The 22,274-nt window shown below is 38.2% G+C and overlaps 1 protein-coding gene across 10 annotated transcripts in view; it reads right to left on the reverse strand.

Moving 5' to 3' along the window:
- dip2a (DIP2 acetate--CoA ligase A) overlaps nucleotides 1–22,274 on the reverse strand; it is a 147,383-nt gene that overhangs the window by 16,023 nt on the left and 109,086 nt on the right. For all 10 annotated transcript variants that reach the window (XM_089132929.1, XM_089132932.1, XM_089132926.1 and 7 more), the window contains 17 exons: nucleotides 22,262–22,274; nucleotides 21,268–21,387; nucleotides 21,065–21,179; nucleotides 18,427–18,566; nucleotides 15,577–15,713; nucleotides 12,810–12,890; nucleotides 12,607–12,734; nucleotides 11,575–11,689; nucleotides 11,143–11,350; nucleotides 10,377–10,477; nucleotides 8,689–8,769; nucleotides 7,157–7,280; nucleotides 6,950–7,071; nucleotides 5,169–5,280; nucleotides 4,698–4,807; nucleotides 4,482–4,612; nucleotides 1,108–1,276 (listed from right to left, as the gene is read on the reverse strand). The exon at nucleotides 22,262–22,274 is cut by the window's right edge and continues 81 nt beyond it. In XM_089132929.1, the coding sequence (XP_088989055.1) occupies nucleotides 1,108–1,276; nucleotides 4,482–4,612; nucleotides 4,698–4,807; nucleotides 5,169–5,280; nucleotides 6,950–7,071; nucleotides 7,157–7,280; nucleotides 8,689–8,769; nucleotides 10,377–10,477; nucleotides 11,143–11,350; nucleotides 11,575–11,689; nucleotides 12,607–12,734; nucleotides 12,810–12,890; nucleotides 15,577–15,713; nucleotides 18,427–18,566; nucleotides 21,065–21,179; nucleotides 21,268–21,387; nucleotides 22,262–22,274 (2,007 nt within the window). The remainder of the gene's footprint in view (nucleotides 1–1,107; nucleotides 1,277–4,481; nucleotides 4,613–4,697; nucleotides 4,808–5,168; nucleotides 5,281–6,949; nucleotides 7,072–7,156; nucleotides 7,281–8,688; nucleotides 8,770–10,376; nucleotides 10,478–11,142; nucleotides 11,351–11,574; nucleotides 11,690–12,606; nucleotides 12,735–12,809; nucleotides 12,891–15,576; nucleotides 15,714–18,426; nucleotides 18,567–21,064; nucleotides 21,180–21,267; nucleotides 21,388–22,261) is intronic.

The following is a 22,274-nucleotide window of genomic DNA, read 5'->3' on the forward strand; positions in this document are numbered from 1 at the left end:
TTGAGTAATTACTAGTTAGTTCCAATGATCTTCACTTTATAATACGAATCCAAATAATTAGTAACTCCCACAGAAGTATCTAGTAACACTTTCATCTGTGAGCTATTACTTACTAATTCGTTAATAAGAGTTTCTTTTAGTTAATAGTAGTTACTAGATTATTAATAAACGTTTTCAGTAGTTCTCTGGGAAGTATTAAAAAAATAGTAGTTATTGATTACTTAATAGTGAACTACCACTTTCGTCTGTGTGCTGTTACTTACTAGTTCGTTAATCAGAGTTTCTTGTTAGTTAATAATAGTTACTAGATTGTTAATATTGTGTTACTCATTAGTTCTTGTGTAGTTATTCATTAACGAAGGAACCGTATTCTAAAGTGTTACCGACATCACACACACACACATGATTTATGCCCTTTAACTAATGCCACTCACTCTACTGTAATGGGAGGTCTGATCATATGCTGATACACAGAGATTGGAAATATTATAAAAAACTATTATATTAATACTTTCAGTAAAAATAATAAAAATTCATATTTGTTCACTTTATTAAACGCTGACGGCACTGAAATACACCCTTGTTTAATGTTTTTGAAAGAAGTCTCTTCTGCTCATCAAGATTGCATTTATTTGATCAAAAATACAGTAAAAACATCTGTTCTCTATGTGAATATACAGTAAAGTGTAATGTATTCCTGTGATGTTCAGCATCATTACTCCAGTCTTCAGTGTCACATGACCCTTCAGAAATCACTCTAATATGAGGATCTGATGATCAAGAAACACTTATGATTATTATCAGTGTTGAAGACAGTCGTGCTGATCCATATCTCTGAGGAAACTTCATACATTTTATTTTTCAAGATTCTTTGATGAATAGAAAGTTCAACAGAACTTTGGGAAATAATCATTTGTAGCATTATAAATGTCTTCACTGTCACTTTTGATCAATTTAATGCGTCCTTGCTGGAAAAAAGCATTGATTTCTTTCAAAATAACAATGAAATGTCATAATAAAATGTGATTATGTGTCACTGAAGGTACAGCAGTAAATGTGACGCGGATGAAGAGTGTGTGTGTGTGTGTGTGTGTGTGTGAGACTGACCCGCAGAGCTTCAGTCTGGGAGCCCAGGCCTTTGGTGCACATCTCCATCACCGAATACGAACAGAAGGTCACTCGAGCTTTATACTGGCTGACCGCAGAGAGCCACAGAGACGCATTGGTCTCCAGCTCCAGAGGAGGGACCAGGATAGACTGATGGCCTGAGTACACACTGTAAACACAAACATTTACATGACATTAAAGGGACAGTTCAGCCAAAAATCTAAATTAGCCCATGATTTACTCACTCTCGAGTCATGCTAGGTTTGTATGACTTTCTTCTCTCAGACGAATAAAATCAGAGTTATATTAAAAAAATATCCTGGCTTCCAAGCTTTATAATGGCAGTGAATGGCCGTTTATGTCCATAAATTCATAAAAATGCATCTGTCCATCATAAAAGTGCATCTATACATCATAAAAGTGCATCTATCCATCATAAAAGTGCATCTGTCCATCACAAACGTCTATCTATCCATCATAAAAGTGCATCTATCATCATAAAAGTGCATCTATCCATCATAAAAGTGCATCTATCCATCATAAAAGTGCATCTGTCCATCATAAAAGTGCATCTGTCCATCATAAAAGTGCATCTATCATCATAAAAGTGCATCTATCCATCATAAAAGTGACATACACAAACACTTCAGAAGGCCTTTATTAACCCCCCGGACCAGTGAAGATTATTTTTTATGATGGACAGATGCACTTTTATGATAGATAGATGCACTTTTATGATGGATAGATGCACTTTTATGATTGATAGATGCACTTTTATGATGGACAGATGCACTTTTATGATGGATAGATGCACTTTTATGATGGATAGATGCACTTTTATGATGGACAGATGCACTTTTATGATGGATAGATGCACTTTTATGTTGGATAGATGCACATTTATGATGGACAGATGCACTTTTATGATGATAGATGGACTTTTATGATGGACAGATGCACTTTTATGATGGATAGATGCACATTTATGATGGATAGATGCACGTTTATGATGGACAGATGCACTTTTATGATGGATAGATGAACTTTTATGATGGACAGATGCACTTTTATGATGGATAGATGCACTTTTATGTTGGATAGATGCACATTTATGATGGACAGATGCACTTTTATGATGGATAGATGCACATTTATGATGGATAGATGCACTTTTATCATGGATAGATGGACTTTTATGATGGATAGATGGACTTTTATGATGGACAGATGCACTTTTATTATGGATAGATGCACTTTTATGTTGGATAGATGCACATTTATGATGGACAGATGCACTTTTATGATGATAGATGGACTTTTATGATGGACAGATGCACTTTTATGATGGACAGATGCACTTTTATGATTGATAGATGCACTTTTATGATGGACAGATGCACTTTTATGATGGATAGATGAACTTTTATGATGGACAGATGCACTTTTATGATGGATAGATGCACTTTTATGATGGATAGATGGACTTTTATGATGGATAGATGCACTTTTATGATTGATAGATGCACTTTTATGATGGACAGATGCACTTTTATGATGGATAGATGCACTTTTATGATGGATAGATGCACTTTTATGATGGACAGATGCACTTTTATGATGGATAGATGCACTTTTATGTTGGATAGATGCACATTTATGATGGACAGATGCACTTTTATGATGATAGATGGACTTTTATGATGGACAGATGCACTTTTATGATGGATAGATGCACATTTATGATGGATAGATGCACGTTTATGATGGACAGATGCACTTTTATGATGGATAGATGAACTTTTATGATGGACAGATGCACTTTTATGATGGATAGATGCACTTTTATGTTGGATAGATGCACATTTATGATGGACAGATGCACTTTTATGATGGATAGATGCACTTTTATCATGGATAGATGGACTTTTATGATGGATAGATGGACTTTTATGATGGACAGATGCACTTTTATTATGGATAGATGCACTTTTATGTTGGATAGATGCACATTTATGATGGACAGATGCACTTTTATGATGATAGATGGACTTTTATGATGGACAGATGCACTTTTATGATGGACAGATGCACTTTTATGATTGATAGATGCACTTTTATGATGGACAGATGCACTTTTATGATGGATAGATGAACTTTTATGATGGACAGATGCACTTTTATGATGGATAGATGCACTTTTATGATGGACAGATGCACTTTTATGATGGACAGATGCACTTTTATGATGGATAGATGCACTTTTATCATGGATAGATGGACTTTTATGATGGATAGATGGACTTTTATGATGGATAGATGCACTTTTATTATGGATAGATGAACTTTTATGATGGACAGATGCACTTTTATGATGGACAGATGCACTTTTATGATGGACGGATGCACTTTTATGATGGATAGATGCACTTTTATGATAGATAGATGCACTTTTATGATGGATAGATGGACTTTTATTATGGATAGATGAACTTTTATGATGGATAGATGCACTTTTATTATGGATAGATGAACTTTTATGATGGACAGATGCACTTTTATGATGGACGGATGCACTTTTATGATGGATAGATGCACTTTTATGATGGATAGATGCACTTTTATGATAGATAGATGCACTTTTATGATGGACAGATGCACTTTTATGATGGATAGATGCACTTTTATGATGATAGATGCACTTTTATGATGGACAGATGCACTTTTATGATGGACAGATGCACTTTTATGATGGACAGATGCACTTTTATGATGGACGGATGCACTTTTATGATGGACAGATGCACTTTTATGATGGACGGATGCACTTTTATGATGGATAGATGCACTTTTATGATGGATAGATGCACTTTTATTATGGACAGATGCACTTTTATGATGGACAGATGCACTTTTATGATGGATAGATGCACTTTTATGATGGACGGATGCACTTTTATGATGGATAGATGCATTTTTATGATGGATAGATGCACTTTTATGATGGATAGATGCACTTTTATTATGGATAGATGCACTTTTATGATGGATAGATGCACTTTTATGATGGATAGATGCACTTTTATGATGGACAGATGCACTTTTATGATGGATTGATGCACTTTTATGATGGACAGATGCACTTTTATCATGGATTGATGCACTTTTATGTGTACTTCAAAACATAAATTATTCATTTTCTGCAATTACTAAGCTTGGAAAAGCCTGCACATTTTTTTAATATAACTCTGATTGTCATATACACCAAGCATGACTTGAGAGTGAGTAAATCCTAATTTTCATTTTTGGGTGACCTATCCCTTTAACATGATTGTACTGGTCTGCCAGCCGAAGCAGGCGTGATGATGGTCTCTCACCTGCAGAGACACCAGAGGGCGAAGCCCAGGCCACAGTAGGGGTCCAGGCAGATGGCAATCTGGCGGGACGGGTACAGCTCACACTGCAGCTTGATAGAGCGACACAAGGCACTGGTGGCAGCATGGGACATCTGAGACAAACACATGCTGTTAGAAGTGCCATCCCACATTCTCAGATGATGATGATGATGATGATGATGGGTTAGTCAGAATCACCTTGACCCCAGCCAGGATTCCTGTGGTGGACACACTGAAGTCCAGGTAGGCAAGCATCTCTGGGGTGGGGGGTTTGTAGATTTGGGGGATCCTCTTTCTCGGGAGATCATCTGAAATGGAACCAATAAACCTTATTTAAACAAGATGTATTATGCTTTTTTTCACTTTCTTTAGTGTGTAATGATTAATAAGCAGCATAAAGGGGGCGGGGTCTGGTTGAGTTAGTTAGTAGTGTGTTGAACTGGTGTTTATCGTTATCGAAACATTTCCCAAACACACTCAAAGTGCTCGACCAATCACAACACACTGCTCCAGCCGACCAATCAGAGCACAGTGTGCTTTTCAGAAGGAGGGGCTTCACAGAGACAGGAAGTAATACTTTGTAAAGAGGCATAATAGGGGATCTTTAATATTTCTTTTCCATACAATGGGAGTTATACAATAGTACAATGGTGTAAGTGATGTCTTTACCCGTGTCCAGTATCAACGGCCACGCTTTCACGTCCACAGCAGCCGCGGCCTCTTTGGATTTCAGTAGTTTCATTATTGCTTGTGTTGTCAGAATACATACAGACTTACTGACCTGTCAATCATAAGAGTACAGTTACAGTCACAAGAGAGTGATCAACGATCAGACACTGCTGAGCAGCTAAAGGACAAAGTAATGCTCATCAGACTTATTAAGACTTCAGAAATGTTTAGTCTCCAGTCTGCGTTTGGGTCATTGTACCGCCTCTTTTACAGAGCACTGGACTGACAGATGTGCCTTCCAGAAGCCCGTCGAGTAAGACACTTACTGAAGTCTTATCTACAGTGGTCCCAGAACGGCATTAAATAAATTGCAAAAATGGATTATTGAAAAGCAAATGGCATTATTTGTTTGCAGAACCAGTTGATATGTTACATTTAATTTAATACATGTATTAGGGCTGCCACTTTACATTCAAAAATCGATTGCACAATCGATCGGACCAACCAACACAACACAAGTATCGAAAACGAAAAAGGGAATCGATTTTAACAACTATTTGTTTGTTTTTTACCAAAAATGTGTTTAAGGTGGACAGATCAGTACAGCACACAGAACATGTAGGACGCTGGTAAATAACAATGTCTTTTCTGTTGACTAAATGCTTTTTAATATTCGCTATTACTTCAATGCAAGTGAACAAGTGCTGTTATTTGTTGCGTAGTGATGTGTGTGTAAGTAAGCCAGAAAGAGCAGATTTTGCGCAATGCGCTGTATTTAATATATCATGAGGACTCACGAGTTGCGTATATGCACTGAATCCGCGCAGATTTGAAGATGGTTTTCACTGCAGAACACGAAATCCTGTAACCACCTTACATGTACTTAATTCTACCCATCTCCGCCCCCTGTTCCCTAACCCCACCCCTAATCCTACCCATCTCCTCCTCCTGATCCCTAACTCCACCCCTAATCCTACCTATCTCCACCCCTAATCAGTAACCCCACCCCTAATCCTACCCATCTCCACCACCTAATCAGTAACCCCACCCCTAATCCTACCCATCTCCACCCCCTAATCAGTAACCCCACCCCTAATCCTACCCATCTCCACCCCCTGATCCCTAACCCCACCCCTAATCCTACCCATCTCCGCCCCCTGATCCCTAACCCCACCCCTAATCCTACCCATCTCCACCCCCTAATCAGTAACCCCACCCCTAATCCTACCCATCTCCACCCCCTGATCCCTAACCCCACCCCTAATCCTACCCATCTCCGCCCCCTGATCCCTAACTCCACCCCTAATCCTACCCATCTCCACCCCCTAATCAGTAACCCCACCCCTAATCCTACCCATCTCCGCCCCCTGATCCCTAACCCCACCCCTAATCCTACCCATCTCCACCCCCTAATCAGTAACCCCACCCCTAATCCTATCCATCTCCACCCCCTGATCCCTAACCCCACCCCTAAACCTACCTATCTCCACCCCCTAATCAGTAACCCCACCCCTAATCCTATCCATCTCCACCCCCTAATCAGTAACCCCACCCCTAATCCTATCCATCTCCACCCCCTGATCCCTAACCCCACCCCTAAACCTACCCATCTCCACCCCCTGATCCCTAACCCCACCCCTAATCCTACCCATCTCCACCCCCTAATCAGTAACCCCACCCCTAATCCTATCCATCTCCACCCCCTGATCCCTAACCCCACCCCTAAACCTAAGTGTCTTCCTCAGCAAAGTGTGTAAACATAGAAAGACCACGATCCTCACCTCCACGATCATCTTGACGGTGGGCAGGGTTGTGGTTAAGTTCTGCGGGTGCGGAGGCCTGACGGTCACGGGGACGCAGCCGGCGTACAGGCAGCCGTAGAAAGTGGCGATCAGATCAATACCTGTAGAGTAGAGGACAGAGGAGTGAAGAGCAGCGAGAGGAAAGCCTTGATCAGACCTCAGTGTGTGAGTGTCGTCCTCTCTCACCGGGAGGATACACCAGTGCCACATGATCTCCAGTGTTCAGTCGGCCTCGCTCCATCAGCGCCACCGCCACTCGCTCCGCACGCTTGTGCAGCTGCACACACGACGCTGTGTTGGCCACCGTGCCCTGAACACACACACACACACATGGACCCTTATAATGGGACTGAAAAGCCTTGATGTAAACACCTTAACTGATCGGATTGAAGGAGGTTTATTCCTTTTCTAATCCGATCGAGGGAACATGTGGACACTTGATGGTATTGAGAAGTGAAACTGAAAGCACTGCGCATGTGCGATGATGATGTAGATATAGCTACACGACGGGCATCTTCAGCGCGAACAGCAGCATCAAATCAAATCTAAGTGACATAACAAATATTTATATGTATAATATTTAAAGATTTTATATGTGTGGGACAAGACACACACACACTTTTTAAGACCAATGATAATGGACCCACTGACTTTCACCGTCTCTAATTCAGCGCATGTGTCTGTTCGCTTTTCAGATCCATTACCCTTGAGGAATGCCCTAATCAGTGTTGGGTGTAACTGTACTGTAAGTGTCTAAGTGTTACTGTAATTTAATTACTTTTCCCTTGAAAAAGTAAAGTAAGGGATTACTCTTCATTTATCTGTAATTTAATTACAGTTACTTCTGATGTAATTGAGGCAAATACTGTGTATAGATCAATCCGATCTCACAGCGATTCGCATGCATTTTATGACGTGTCTAAATTTCGTATGAATTATTGTAAAATATGTATGAAAAAAGTGTGAAATGTCATGAGATCAGACATAAAACAATAGTGGGTTTAACATCGAAATATATTGTCTGATGTTAAAAAGTATGTTTTTATAATGTAACCTTCTCCACCTTGGTCAGTTTAAGGATAATTCATGCAATTTTATAGTATTTATTTGAAGGAATTAAGACAGATTCATGCCTATCCTTGTATTATTCAGCTGGTTGAGATTGATATGGGATTTTGAAAGTAATTAGTAATTAAAAGTAATTAAATACTTTTTAGAGAGAGTAATCTAATTACACTGTTGAAGAGGTCATTAGTAACTAGTAATTAAATACTTTTTTAGAGTAACTTACCCAACACTGGCCCTAATAAACGCTACATCGCTACATTATATTTCTCAACGAGACGCAACTGATGGAAATCACCGCTCTTGTACCCTTCAGTCAAATATTGCGTCGCAAACATCAATAACAGCTTTAAGTTGTCGATGCTGGCAAATGCTCATGGTGTCATCAGCGGGATTATCCACGGATAGATACGCAATTAATGCATAACGTGAAGCGGAGTATTAATTAAAAGGCACCAGAACACATGAAATGTAGGAGGACACACACGCTTTTTTTTTTTGCTTCCGAAGCCCATGCGTCCATCCGATTACTTTATCGTTCATGTAAACACTGTGTTCAGATTCATCAGTCGGATTGATTTTGTTCCGGTTGAACCAGAAGCTGTCCATGTAGCCGTGGCAGTGAGTAATACACATATGCGGGCGAGAGATACCTTGGCGTTGAGCAGCAGAAACAGAGGATGGTCAGGAGTGGCCTGAGCTCTCCACTGCAGGACGTCCTGCAGATACAGGAACTACACAACACACACATTCAGACAACAGTCAATCACAACAACTATATTAAACTTGCAGATAATACTGCATATCAATAAATGCTCTAACACGACATTAAACACTGCACTGTAATAATGACAAGTCAAACGTTTTACTTTAAAGTATCTTCGGTATTGTTCAAATGTAAATGTATACATGTATAACAAATGTTGACTACTGTATATTAAATGTACTAAATTGTATCTTCATTGTGTAATTACAAAATGTATTTACAATAGTTTCAATAAAAAAAATCAAAAGTATATTTAAGTTGATCCTAAATGCTTGTCAGCGCAGTAATGTGTACGGTCAGATTAGCTCATGTTAGTTATGAAATAACAATGTTAGTGTACAATAAAACACGTGTATGGTGTTGGTGATGCTTCAGGTCAGTGGCATTAACAGATGCAACTGTTATAATTATGTATTTATAAATCTTGAATTTAGCATTAACTTACATTAATAAATGCTTTAAAAGTATTGATCATTGTTAGTTCATATTAACTTACATATAAAGAGGTTCTTAACTGGGTCACAAAGGCATTCTAAACTTCAACTAATTGCATTTAAAATCCATTTAAACTGTATTTTTGTATTTATTATTTCAATTAAGTGAATTAAATCAATAGGCTAAGTTTCAACTTTCTGAAAGCATTTTTTTGGAGATATCAACTTCAAATATGAAACATGGCTTGTTTAGATTTATGTCTTTGATTTTCTCCTCACAGCTTTAGAGTAAAACGTGTTTTGGAAAATATATATTTTATAGAAAAATTTAAAATAAGTTACAATACAATAAGTTCCCTTTTTATACTTCAGCAATAATCTGCCATGTGTCGTCTTTAAAAAGAGACCAAACTGATCCAAAACATCCAGATTTAGGATTTGGAGATTTCATTGTCAGGTCTATGCTGAAAAAACAATGTATAAATGGATTATAACTACTGTATAAATATAATTTAGTACCATTAAATCCCATAAAAAAAGAAAAAAAATTATCAAACTAAAATATAGTAGGCTACATTTAATTGAATATTTTTGACTGACACGTAGGGTTGGGTATCGAGAATCGAGTATCGATTGGAACCGGGACTAACTTTTCATTTTTCCCGGAATCGTTCAAAAGTTAAAATTTCGATTCCTAATTTCGATATTCACTGCCGAGCGGAAGAAGAAACCGCTGAACAACACCAACAAAGAAGCGTCTACCGGAAGTGTTGGCATAACCGCGCGAGTCGAACATGAGTAGCTTACGTCGGCGGTCCAAAGTGTGGCTTCACTTTTCTAAAAATAACGAAATCTCGGCAAAATGCAAAATTTGTGACAAAAGGAGTATTTCCTTCAGAAAGACCGTTGGTTAGCAAGGTTAGCTAAACTTTTTTGACCCTGCCTCTTAAAAGAATCGGAATCGAGAATTGTTAGGAACCGGAATCGAAACAAGGAATCGGAATCGTTCAAATTCAAACGATACCCAACCCTACTGACACGTGAACAGCACCCGAGGGTTAAGCATATTTGAGAGTATATTTTTTTCTTTTTAAAGTGCTCCTGTGCTGTCAGTGGTTCGGGAGGTTGTGCTGTGCGTCACCTGATCATGGTCTTCCAGCTGAGACACGTCTCTCCCACAGGCCTGAGCAATTCTCTTTCCTGCCACCAGGTTTCCCACGATCATGGACGCAGGACCCACCTCTGAAAGCACAGAGACGGCAGGTTAGGGCTGTCAAAGCGGATGAACAGCTCCATTTTTATTTCTTTCAAAATCAAATTATAATTGAATTCTGAAGGCAATACTTTAATGTTAGAGTATAAAGGTACTGTGTTGACTCCTATGCCCACTAGAGGACGCAAGCGAGCGCAATCAGCAAATATAAACCAATCAAGCATCTCATCTTTTATTGACACTAAATGACGTTCACTTTTTAAAGTGCATTAACTTTTGTAAATTGTTCTAAAATAAAATTAAAAGTTCCTTAATGTGCATGCAAGGAAAATTAGGTTACATAAGTGTTATAAAGGGTTATAAAACTGTCACATAAAACACATACACACTCTGCTCTAACTGATGTAAAATGGTCAAGTGTGTCATTGCACAAATTTTGCCTCCAACTGAGTGTTTTCGTCAGTATAGCCTTTTTCCGCCATTTTCACATTAGATAGATATGAACTGGATAAACTACCAAACACACACCGCGTCCGTTACGCATCATGTCTCCGGCTCCTCAAGTTCAACAATCCGAAATGTGCAGTTTTGTTTGAAATTCGAATAATATCGAAAATTCGAATTTTAATTGGACAGGTCATGTGACGTGTGAGATGCAGCACAGCGGACAGGACACACACACACACACACTGACCGGTGCCGGGCTGCTTCTGGCGGGGTTTGGGCAGGTTGGTGACGCAGGTGTGAGGGCACATGAGCACGTTGCAGGGGTGTAGGGCTCCCTCCAGGAAGCGCTGCTTGCTCTCGGAGATGTGGATGCCGCCCAGGGGAGCTTTGGGGAGTGTGTTGGCCGGGACCAGAGCCAGACAGTACACACCCACCTGATGGATGCTGTCGATGGCCTGAGAGGGACAGAGCAGGGGGGGGTGTTGGTTTGCAGACACTACAAGGAAAAACTTTGTACAAACTTATCCGGTCTTTATTATCATGATTGAATTAACATAATGTGTGTCTGTGTGTGTGTGTGTGTATTCCAGACAACAACATAGTGTCGGTCCATATCCGGCCCAGATCCGGTACACATCCAGATGTGGGCTGATACATATTTGTGTGTGTGTGTGTTCACCTGCAGCACTCGGCTCATCCACTGGAAGCTGTCCTCTTCTGAAGCGTCTGGTCTCTGTTCCGCCACCACAACAATGCGCTCATCGTGCAGAACCGAAACAGAGAAAACTGCAATCCTGACAACACAGAACCACATCACAACCCGAGCAGAGACACTTAAAGGGTTAGTTCACCCAAAAATGAAAATTCTGTCAGTATTTACTCACCCTCATGTTGTTACAACCCCGTAAGACCTTCGTTCATCTTCGCAACACAAATTAAGATATTTAAGATATTAAGATCACTCCTGCATACAGTCCATAGGCTTCTTGAGGGAATGACTCTTGCTGTCCCCGAAAAGTCATTAAAGACATCGTTAAAATAGTCCAAGTGACTACAGGGGCTCAATCTTAACTTTATCAAACGACGAGAACACTTTTTGTGCGCAAAAAAACAACAAAAATAACGACTTTATTTCAACTATTCGTTTATTTCTCCCTTTGTGCGAGTCAGGTTACTAGTTTAATAGCGTAAGCTTCTGTTATTGTACGTCACACGCATCACACACACATGACCAGCGTCGGCCAATAGTGAGCCTACGTGTGACGTAGCTCTACGCAATCACACTACGTTAACTGACTACAGGCTCATGGAGAAGGAAGTGAATAGTTGAAATAAAGTCGTTATTTTTGTTGTTTTTTTGCGCACAAAAGTGTTCTCGTCGTTTGATAAAGTTAAGATTGAGCCCCTGTAGTCACTTGGACTATTTTAACGATGTCTTTAATGACTTTTCGAGTCATTCCCTCAAGAAGCCTATGGACTAGTATGCAGGAGTGATCTTAATATCTTAAATATCTTAATTTGTGTCGCGAAGATGAACGAAGGTCTTACGGGGTTGAAACAACATGAGGGTGAGTACAATTTTTGGGTGAACTAACCCTTTAATGACAGTTGTTATAACCTTCATATTCAGTCTTATGCACACCCCTTCAAGTAAACTGTTACCCATTACTCTGCTAAATATCAGGTCAAAGGTCACAGGCAGTGCATTTACCGTCCTCTGTACACGAACTTCATGGGCTCGACGGCCAGCGCGGTGGCCACCACGTCGTCTGCGTTATGACATCGCCCGCTCACCCTCATCAGCCCGTCCAGCTTTCCCACCACAAACACCAGATTATCCTGCAACGCCACACACACATCCTCAAACATCAGCTCTGAAACACGAGGGATTTAAAGACGTGTGAGAGAACGCACCGGGCCGATGAAGCCCAGGAGAGACGTGCGTGTGAAGGGCCGGTCGCTGATGGGAGATCCTGATGATGTCACGGGAATGGTCTGGAACAGAGTGTTTATTTCACAATAAAAGTCACAAGCTGTGGACGCTGACTCTTAATGTTGCTTTAAAGACAGCACAAAATAATATACAGTAAGGCTTTCTAGATTCACTTAGGAGATTTATAGGCTTGAAAAATAGCAAGACTTCAGTCGTTAATTAACAATTTTAATGAGTGAACAATTCAATGAAGTTATTAAAGGAGTAGTTCACTTCAGAATTAAAATGTCCTGATAATTTATGGTTAAAAAGCATATAAATGTGTATTTCGTTGTAAATGTCGGCTGGTTTGTCTAGATCAGACTCTTATTCGTCGGCTGGATCGTGTCTTTGAAGCTGCTCTGAAACTCACATCTGGACCACTGAAGACACTATATGGAGAAACATCCGGGAGTGTGTTCCTCAAAAACCTTCATTTCTTTTCCATTGAAGAAAGAATAACGTGAACATCTTGTATGACGTGGTGGTGAGTAAACTCTCAGGATATTTTAATTCTGAAGTGAACTACTCCTTTAATGTAAAGGCCGAAATATGCATCCAAAATTTTGCACGTTAAAAAATAAATACAAGCTCATGTTATGTCAATCACGCTTGCACACTGCCACCGAAACTTTTGTCTGTCATAAAAAACAATCGGATTGGGTTCAGTTTTCTGTGTTTTTCGCGTCCGTAGCGAGCAGTTTGAAAGGTGTTTAGAGCAGCGGTTCTCAAACTGGGGGCCGTGGCCTCCTGGGGGGCCACTAGATGGCGCTAGGGGGGCCGCAAAGAAATTCTAGAATATGAAATTATTTTAAAAAAATTATTTTACCTGTATGTAAGTTTGGATTGTCCTATGTGAAATCTGCATTGCATGATTTCTTTTATATTGTAAAACTTGTATAAAATTCTATGTATTCTATATTGAAAAAGTATTTCTTTAAGTAGAGTAGAATTTTTTTTTTGTTTCTTGCTGAAAAAACAGATTGCTGTTCAAATTTGCAAACCAAACTTGAGCCACTGTCATTTACTACCTTAATGTAAGAAGTTTAATGCACTTTTTTACAATCAGCAAATTATTTTTTCAGTGTTCATCTTTTACTATGAACATCACAAATGTTCAGTATTCAATACTTTTGTTGCACTTTTCAGACAATATTACTGTTAACTGTCAAAACCATTTTTTATTAAATCATGCTAGCATGTTTTTAGCAAGAAGCTAGCAGGATTAGCATGTAGCTAGCATCATGCTAGCATGATTAGCATCTAGCTAGCATCATAATAACATGATTAGCATGTTGCTAACATCATGCTAGCATGTTTTTAAAATGTTATATTTAATGAAATGTACAATTTAACTAATTTTGTATATTCAAAGACATAAAGCTACAAACAGAACTGTTGTTCCAGCATTGTACAAATTCATTTGTTTTTGGTACAATCTAAAATTTGTAAGTAAAATTGTACGTTTGAGGATGTTTTCGTTATGAGTTTTCTTTTGGGGGGCCACAAAAGGATTCACCCTACACAAGGGGGGCTCCTCCTGAAAAAGTTTGAGAACCACTGGTTTAGACAATTCACAGCCACTGAATCATAAATACGAATAAACACAAATGAAAATTTCGGACTCAGTGTGCGAGGGCCTTAACTTGCAGAAAGGGCCCCTGAATTAATCAGATTTAATCTTTTTGAGTCACTGAAGTTAACCAAAATCCCAACCATGTTTAATTAAAATAAAGCTGAAATTGAGTTATGGCTTCAGTGACATCATCAAATCGTGAAGGCTGAGATTTAAGGAAATAAATCTGTGCGCCGCATGTTTCACAGAGAAGCGTGGCCCTGCGAGAGAAGCTCTTTTAAAGAGATAGCTGTAATTCAAATGTATGAGACTGAAAGAAATTTAATTTATTGGTGATAAATATACAAACCCGGTTGTGTGATTAAAATAAATTTAGTTTATTAGCACTATTACAGAAATCTTAACTTTTGTACCCTTTTATTAGTTATTAGTTTATTAAACTGTGCAAATCAAATCCATTGACATTTTTTATGCATTTCAAATAGGTGTTAATTATTATTATTTTTTACTTCATTATATTTTTCTTAAATAGTCAATTTGTTATTTTACAGTTAAATACTACTACTAATAATAATAATTAAGTCAAATTGATGCATAATTTATCCAAATTGTGCAGCCCTACAAACAAGCACTGCACTGAGTGTGATTGACAGGCGATCTGACCAATCATAATCCCCCATTCGCCGAATCCGCCATTTGTCCGACAAAGCAGTCAGGAGAGATATTAGATTAACGTCAGTGGATTTGAACTTTAGAAACGGTGTGTATTGACGTTTTTCCGCGGTTAAAACAACATTCCTTCTGATGTTCATTCATGTTTATCTGATGCTATAAATGAACTAGAAGGAGCAGCTTCAACTGAGGCTCTAGCGATCTGTCAGACACATTAAACAGCCACTAAATACTATTTATTGTTTAAGTTTCTCTAAAAATGTACCAAATTTGAAAGTTGAGACAAGTAAGCTGGTCTGAGTCGTCTCTGCTCCGCGATGTATTTTTAGCAACAGTAAGGGGGCAGGTCTTTGTGAACAGTTAATTGTTTTTGTTGTCTTTCCCAAATCCTTCAGCCCTAACTCCCATTATTGATTGAAATTTGTTAAGGCCAACACAATGTTTCGAAATCCAACACTCACCTCAAAGACATTCTTGGTCATTCCTGGCAGACCGTAGTAAGAGATCCCCGTACTGTTGGAGCTCACACAGATCTCTCCCACCTCATCCATTCGACACAGGTACGGCGTTCCCTCCAGCCGGATCACACACACCAGCGCTGCTCACACACAGGAGAGCGTTAAGATCATCTACATCCACTCAAAGCTCCATCACTCTATTCACATCTGTCTATCAGTCTATGGATCAGCGGCTACGCTCACATGCAAACAAATAATCCGTTAGTAATAGAGAGCCTAAGTCCCGCCCCTCCGCTTCCTTGTAATGTACTATATTTTAGTTTGATCATTTTTTTATGGGATTTAATGGTACTAAATTATATTTCTACACTAGTTATAATCCATTTATACATTGTTTTTTCAGCATAGACCTGACAATGAAATCTCCAAATCCTAAATCTGGATGTTTTGGATCAGTTTGGTCTCTTTTTAAAGACGACACATGGCAGATTATTGCTGAAGTATAAAAAGGGATTGTATTATTGTATTATTATGAAAAGTGCACAACAATAATATTTTACATTTTTATATTAAATATATATTTTCCAAAACATGTTTTACTCTAAAACTGTGAGGAGAAAATCAAAGTCATAAATCTAAACAAGTCATGTTTCATATTTGAAGTTGATATCTCTAAAAAAAAAATTCACTAAAATTCACACGAATGATCTAATTCACTTAATTGAAATAATAAATACAAAAATACAGTTTAAATGGATTTTAAATGCAATTAGTTGAAGTTTACAATGCTTTTGTCCCGCCCCTCCGCTTCCGGCTCATGGGACCTTATTTCGGAAAAAATATGAATGGTAGTCAATGGCGAGAGACAACTTATCCTTTTATTCCGTCTGAACTGTGCCCTCGATTACACATATGATGTTTGTCAATTTAAAAGATAATTCCTAAAGTCAAAAACGTCGCAGTTTGTCATAAAACAGAAGAGTAACATTTAGTTTTATGTGAAAATCGCTTAATGAACTACATCTCCCGGGAAGCGAAACAACGAGCGAAATCCGCTGCTCGAGTGTGTCGTAACGTTACGATTATAATGTAAGACTATAGAAACAATGACAGACGTTAGCCTAAAGTTAGCTTCATTCATTGAGAGAAAATGTGCGCCTTTGGGGTTTGTAGTTTTTGTAATTACATATTTTCACAGTCTTATACCTCAACGGTTTTACATCAAACTGCCACTTTCTTTACTTTAAAATGTATCTTTTAAATTGACAAACATCATATGTGTAATTCAGGGCACAATTCAAACCAGATCAAAATATTTGTTGTCTCTCGCCATTGACTACCAATCAATATTTTTCCGAAATAAGGTCACATGGTGGAGGGACTTAGGCTCTCTATCGGATTGACGGCTCAATCAGACTGAAAAGCCTTCATGTAAACACCTTAACCGATCCAAATGAGCTCGATCCCAACGTACTTTCGATCGGATTGAAAGATGAGGTTTCTTCCTTTTCTAATCCGATCGAGGGAACATGTGAACATTTGATGGTATTGAGAAGTGAAACTGAAAGCACTGCGCATGTGCGATGATGATGTAGAAATAGCATTTGGGCATTTTTACAGCGTGGTCAATATAAGCAGCGGCACAACGGTTCATATTCATAATCTCCAAATGATTAATATTATTACAGTTTTTTTTATTCGCTTTGGTACTATTTTCACAAGTAAGGTGTACATTTTCAAAACTCTTAGTGCTAATATCACAACAGATCATCAAAAGTGCACTTTTTTCAAACATTTCATCATGTTTTCAACTGTGTTAGTACAATTCACACAATCACAAAGTATCCTTTTCACAACACAAAATAAGTGTTTCATCTACATTATTGTTTCATTCACAGTAAAGCTCTTACTATCAAACTTTTGATTTGCATCTCTTTTTGTTCAGTTTAATACTTTTGTCTATTATTTAATCCAACAGATATTAATGGTTAATCATTTAATCATTTGGTAAACCTATAGATTTTCATTTCAGCAATATACAGTATATGGATTTTAAAAACTACAGAAATAAAATGTGTGTTTGTATGAATATTTAAATTACATGTAACCAGTAACCACACATGATGAATACTCGTTATAGCTATTTTTATTTTTTATTTTTTCACCATTTTTTTCACAGTCTGACCACAATTGGCCACTATGTAGTGTTATGTGTGCACTAAATGTTATGTTTTGTTCTTCTTTAGTTACATTTCATTATAGAAAGTATACCTATATTACAATTATATCTGAAAAATAAAAACTATAATTTGCCTAAATGATTGTAAAGGATGTCTTCATTGATCCTTCAATTTGATTAGGCCTACATATATGATGGATATTTGGAAATTATAGATTATGTAAATGTTGGGTACTGTAAGTGTATTGCCTAATGTTACAGTAAAACTGTGTAATCTGTCTTTTATGGTACTGTAGCATATTCATTTCAGCACTTCTAAGGCCGATTTGAAACATGTATTTTGCATTGTTTGCTGTTGGATGAACTGATTGTTAAAAGTACTAAACTGAAAGAAGATCATATTGTTGTGTTTCAGTGATTAAACCAAATGTTCTTATTACATATTACAATAATCTTGTGTTTGAAATAATGATTATGTGGACTGAAAACATGTGCAACTGACTGAAATCATTACATCAGGTTTTGAAAGAATGACTAGCTGCGTTACAAGTGTGATCAGTTTGGATTTTTGTACTAAGAGTTTTGAAAATGTACACCTTACTTGTGAAAATAGTACCAAAGCGAGTAAAAAAAAACTGTATTATTAAACACAGCGTGAGAGTGAAGAGTCGCACCTCCAGGCATGACCTGTCCGACATCTTGCACCGTGAGAACGGAGAGCTTCTCCTCGGTGTCGACCCGGATCACGCCGTAACTCAGACCGCTCATGGACAACACCGCTTTACCCGGGGGAGGAACACCCATCTCTGGAGGCCTGAACACACACACACACACACACACACACACAGAGCTGGTTTTGTTATGCACACCTGAGCATTATGCCATATATGCAAATTCAATGTTAGGCGGAAACAAGCTTCAACGGTGATGTGTTGGTGTGTATTAGTTGTAATGTGTTGGTGTGTATTAGTTGTAATGTGTTGGTGTGTATTGTAATGTGTTAGTGTGTATTAGTTGTAATGTGTTAGTGTGTATTAGCTGTAATGTGTTGGTGTGTATTGTAATGTGTTAGTGTGTATTAGTTGTAATGTGTTGGTGTGTATTAGCTGTAATGTGTTAGTGTGTATTAGCTGTAATGTGTTGGTGTGTATTGTAATGTGTTAGTGTGTATTAGTTGTAATGTGTTGGTGTGTATTAGCTGTAATGTGTTAGTGTGTATTCGATGTAATGTGTTAGTGTGTATTAGTTGTAATGTGTTGGTGTGTATTAGCTGTAATGTGTTAGTGTGTATTAGTTGTAATGTGTTAGTGTGTATTAGTTGTAATGTGTTGGTGTGTATTGTAATGTGTTAGTGTGTATTAGTTGTAATGTGTTAGTGTGTATTAGCTGTAATGTGTTGGTGTGTATTGTAATGTGTTAGTGTGTATTAGTTGTAATGTGTTGGTGTGTATTAGCTGTAATGTGTTAGTGTGTATTAGCTGTAATGTGTTGGTGTGTATTGTAATGTGTTAGTGTGTATTAGTTGTAATGTGTTGGTGTGTATTAGCTGTAATGTGTTAGTGTGTATTCGATGTAATGTGTTAGTGTGTATTAGTTGTAATGTGTTGGTGTGTATTAGCTGTAATGTGTTAGTGTGTATTAGTTGTAATGTGTTAGTGTGTATTAGCTGTAATGTGTTAGTGTGTATTAGCTGTAATGTGTTGGTGTGTATTAGTTGTAATGTGTTAGTGTGTATTAGCTGTAATGTGTTGGTGTGTATTAGTTGTGGTGTGTTAGTGTGTATTAGCTGTAATGTGTTAGTGTGTATTAGCTGTGATGTGTTAGTGTGTATTAGCTGTAATGTGTTAGTGTGTATTAGCTGTAATGTGTTAGTGTGTATTAGCTGTGATGTGTTAGTGTGTATTAGCTGTGATGTGTTAGTGTGTATTAGCTGTAATGTGTTAGTGTGTATTAGCTGTAATGTGTTAGTGTGTATTAGCTGTAATGTGTTAGTGTGTATTAGCTGTAATGTGTTAGTGTGTATTAGCTGTGGTGTGTTAGTGTGTATTAGCTGTAATGTGTTAGTGTGTATTAGCTGTGGTGTGTTAGTGTGTATTAGCTGTAATGTGTTAGTGTGTATTAGCTGTAATGTGTTAGTGTGTATTAGCTGTGATGTGTTGGTGTGTATTAGCTGTGATGTGTTGGTGTGTATTAGCTGTAATGTGTGGTGTGTATTAGCTGTGATGTGTTAGTGTGTATTAGCTGTAATGTGTGGTGTGTATTAGCTGTGATGTGTTAGTGTGTATTAGCTGTGATGTGTTAGTGTGTATTAGCTGTAATGTGTTAGTGTGTATTAGCTGTGATGTGTTAGTGTGTATTAGCTGTAATGTGTGGTGTGTATTAGCTGTAATGTGTTAGTGTGTATTAGCTGTGATGTGTTAGTGTGTATTAGCTGTAATGTGTTAGTGTGTATTAGCTGTAATGTGTTGGTGTGTATTAGTTGTAATGTGTTAGTGTGTATTAGCTGTAATGTGTTAGTGTGTATTAGCTGTAATGTGTTGGTGTGTATTAGTTGTGGTGTGTTAGTGTGTATTAGCTGTAATGTGTTAGTGTGTATTAGTTGTGGTGTGTTAGTGTGTATTAGCTGTAATGTGTTAGTGTGTATTAGCTGTAATGTGTTAGTGTGTATTAGCTGTAATGTGTTAGTGTGTATTAGCTGTAATGTGTTAGTGTGTATTAGCTGTAATGTGTTAGTGTGTATTAGCTGTAATGTGTTGGTGTGTATTAGTTGTGGTGTGTTAGTGTGTATTAGTTGTAATGTGTTGGTGTGTATTAGTTGTGGTGTGTTAGTGTGTATTAGCTGTAATGTGTTGGTGTGTATTAGTTGTGGTGTGTTAGTGTGTATTAGTTGTAATGTGTTGGTGTGTATTAGTTGTGGTGTGTTAGTGTGTATTAGCTGTAATGTGTTAGTGTGTATTAGCTGTAATGTGTTAGTGTGTATTAGCTGTAATGTGTTAGTGTGTATTAGCTGTGGTGTGTTAGTGTGTATTAGCTGTAATGTGTTAGTGTGTATTAGCTGTAATGTGTTAGTGTGTATTAGCTGTGGTGTGTTAGTGTGTATTAGCTGTAATGTGTTAGTGTGTATTAGCTGTAATGTGTTAGTGTGTATTAGCTGTAATGTGTTAGTGTGTATTAGCTGTAATGTGTTAGTGTGTATTAGCTGTAATGTGTTAGTGTGTATTAGCTGTAATGTGTTAGTGTGTATTAGCTGTGGTGTGTTAGTGTGTATTAGCTGTGATGTGTTGTACATCAGCTGTGATGTGGCCAGTGTACCTGCGGATGGCGACGGTCATGGCCTCGGAGGAGCTCGCACACGGGCAGATCGCCTCGGGACGCAGTCCGCGGGCCTGGAAGACGTTCAGGAAGGCGTCGCAAGACGAAATAGACCCTGCGTTTCGACACACACAGTGAAGTTAGCCGACCCGGCGACAGTCCAGCATGAGTTTCACTCTGAGGACGTGCAAGCGTTCACTCACAGGGATTGGCTCCGTCAGCCACGATGAGCATGCGGAGGGAACTGAGACTGATGTCTCTCTGATCCCGCTGGGCTAACAGCGACCAGTGCATGTCCCGGGACTTCACCACTGCGACACGCGCTGGGTGAAGAGTCAACACTCACACTCAGTGCTAATCCACTAACATTAGAGGTTATGCTCTAAATAGACAGTTGTGCTCATGGATGCTGACTTGACAGCAATTCAGCTGCTAAAATATAAGATATAATAACAGCTGTGGGGAGAAATAGGTGTTTACTGTCTGGATTCTGTGTATATACCAACTAACACACTTAAAATTACATGTCCAAAATCTACAGCAATCCTGTGTACTTTCACTTCACAATGTTCTGTTTTCATCAAATCTAAATGTATCTTTGTAAGAATGTTATAAATAAGATTTTTCGCAGTGGAAATTTCACACACACACACCCCTGTAGTTACATCATTACACCAGTAGGTGGAACAGTGAGTCTTTTTAAATATTGTGAATAAATCCTCATGATTCAGATAATATGGAGAAATAATCTGAAGAAATATACAGCACTGTCTAAAAATCCTTAGTTTCTTATGCGAACTGGATTTAGTCAAACCAAAATTTCACATTTCTCACATCATCACAGTTTATTTGCTATAGTTTAGTATCTAGAACTCTGAGTTGTCAGATCAGTGGATGTTTGACTCGTTTAGTCCTTCTGTTGGACTCTCACACATGAATTATGTTGAATATCTGTTAAATTGAACTACACAATTAGATAATACCAGTTTAGCTCAACCAGTGACCAAGCAATGCTTCATGGAAAAGCATTTATTTTTATCTTTGGTAAAAGTCTGTCGATACAAGTTGATTCATTTCAAGATACCAATTCCTAAACAAAGTTTTACATCAGTTCAGCAACTATACCATTTGGTTCATCCACGTGTAAGTGTCCATAGCTCAGAGTTAAAAGCCCATGACACACACTCACACACTCACCTTTATAGGTGTG

This window comes from Pimephales promelas, chromosome 7, assembly GCF_988280905.1.
Source record: "Pimephales promelas chromosome 7, fPimPro1.hap1.1, whole genome shotgun sequence".
NCBI lineage: Eukaryota > Metazoa > Chordata > Actinopteri > Cypriniformes > Leuciscidae > Pimephales > Pimephales promelas.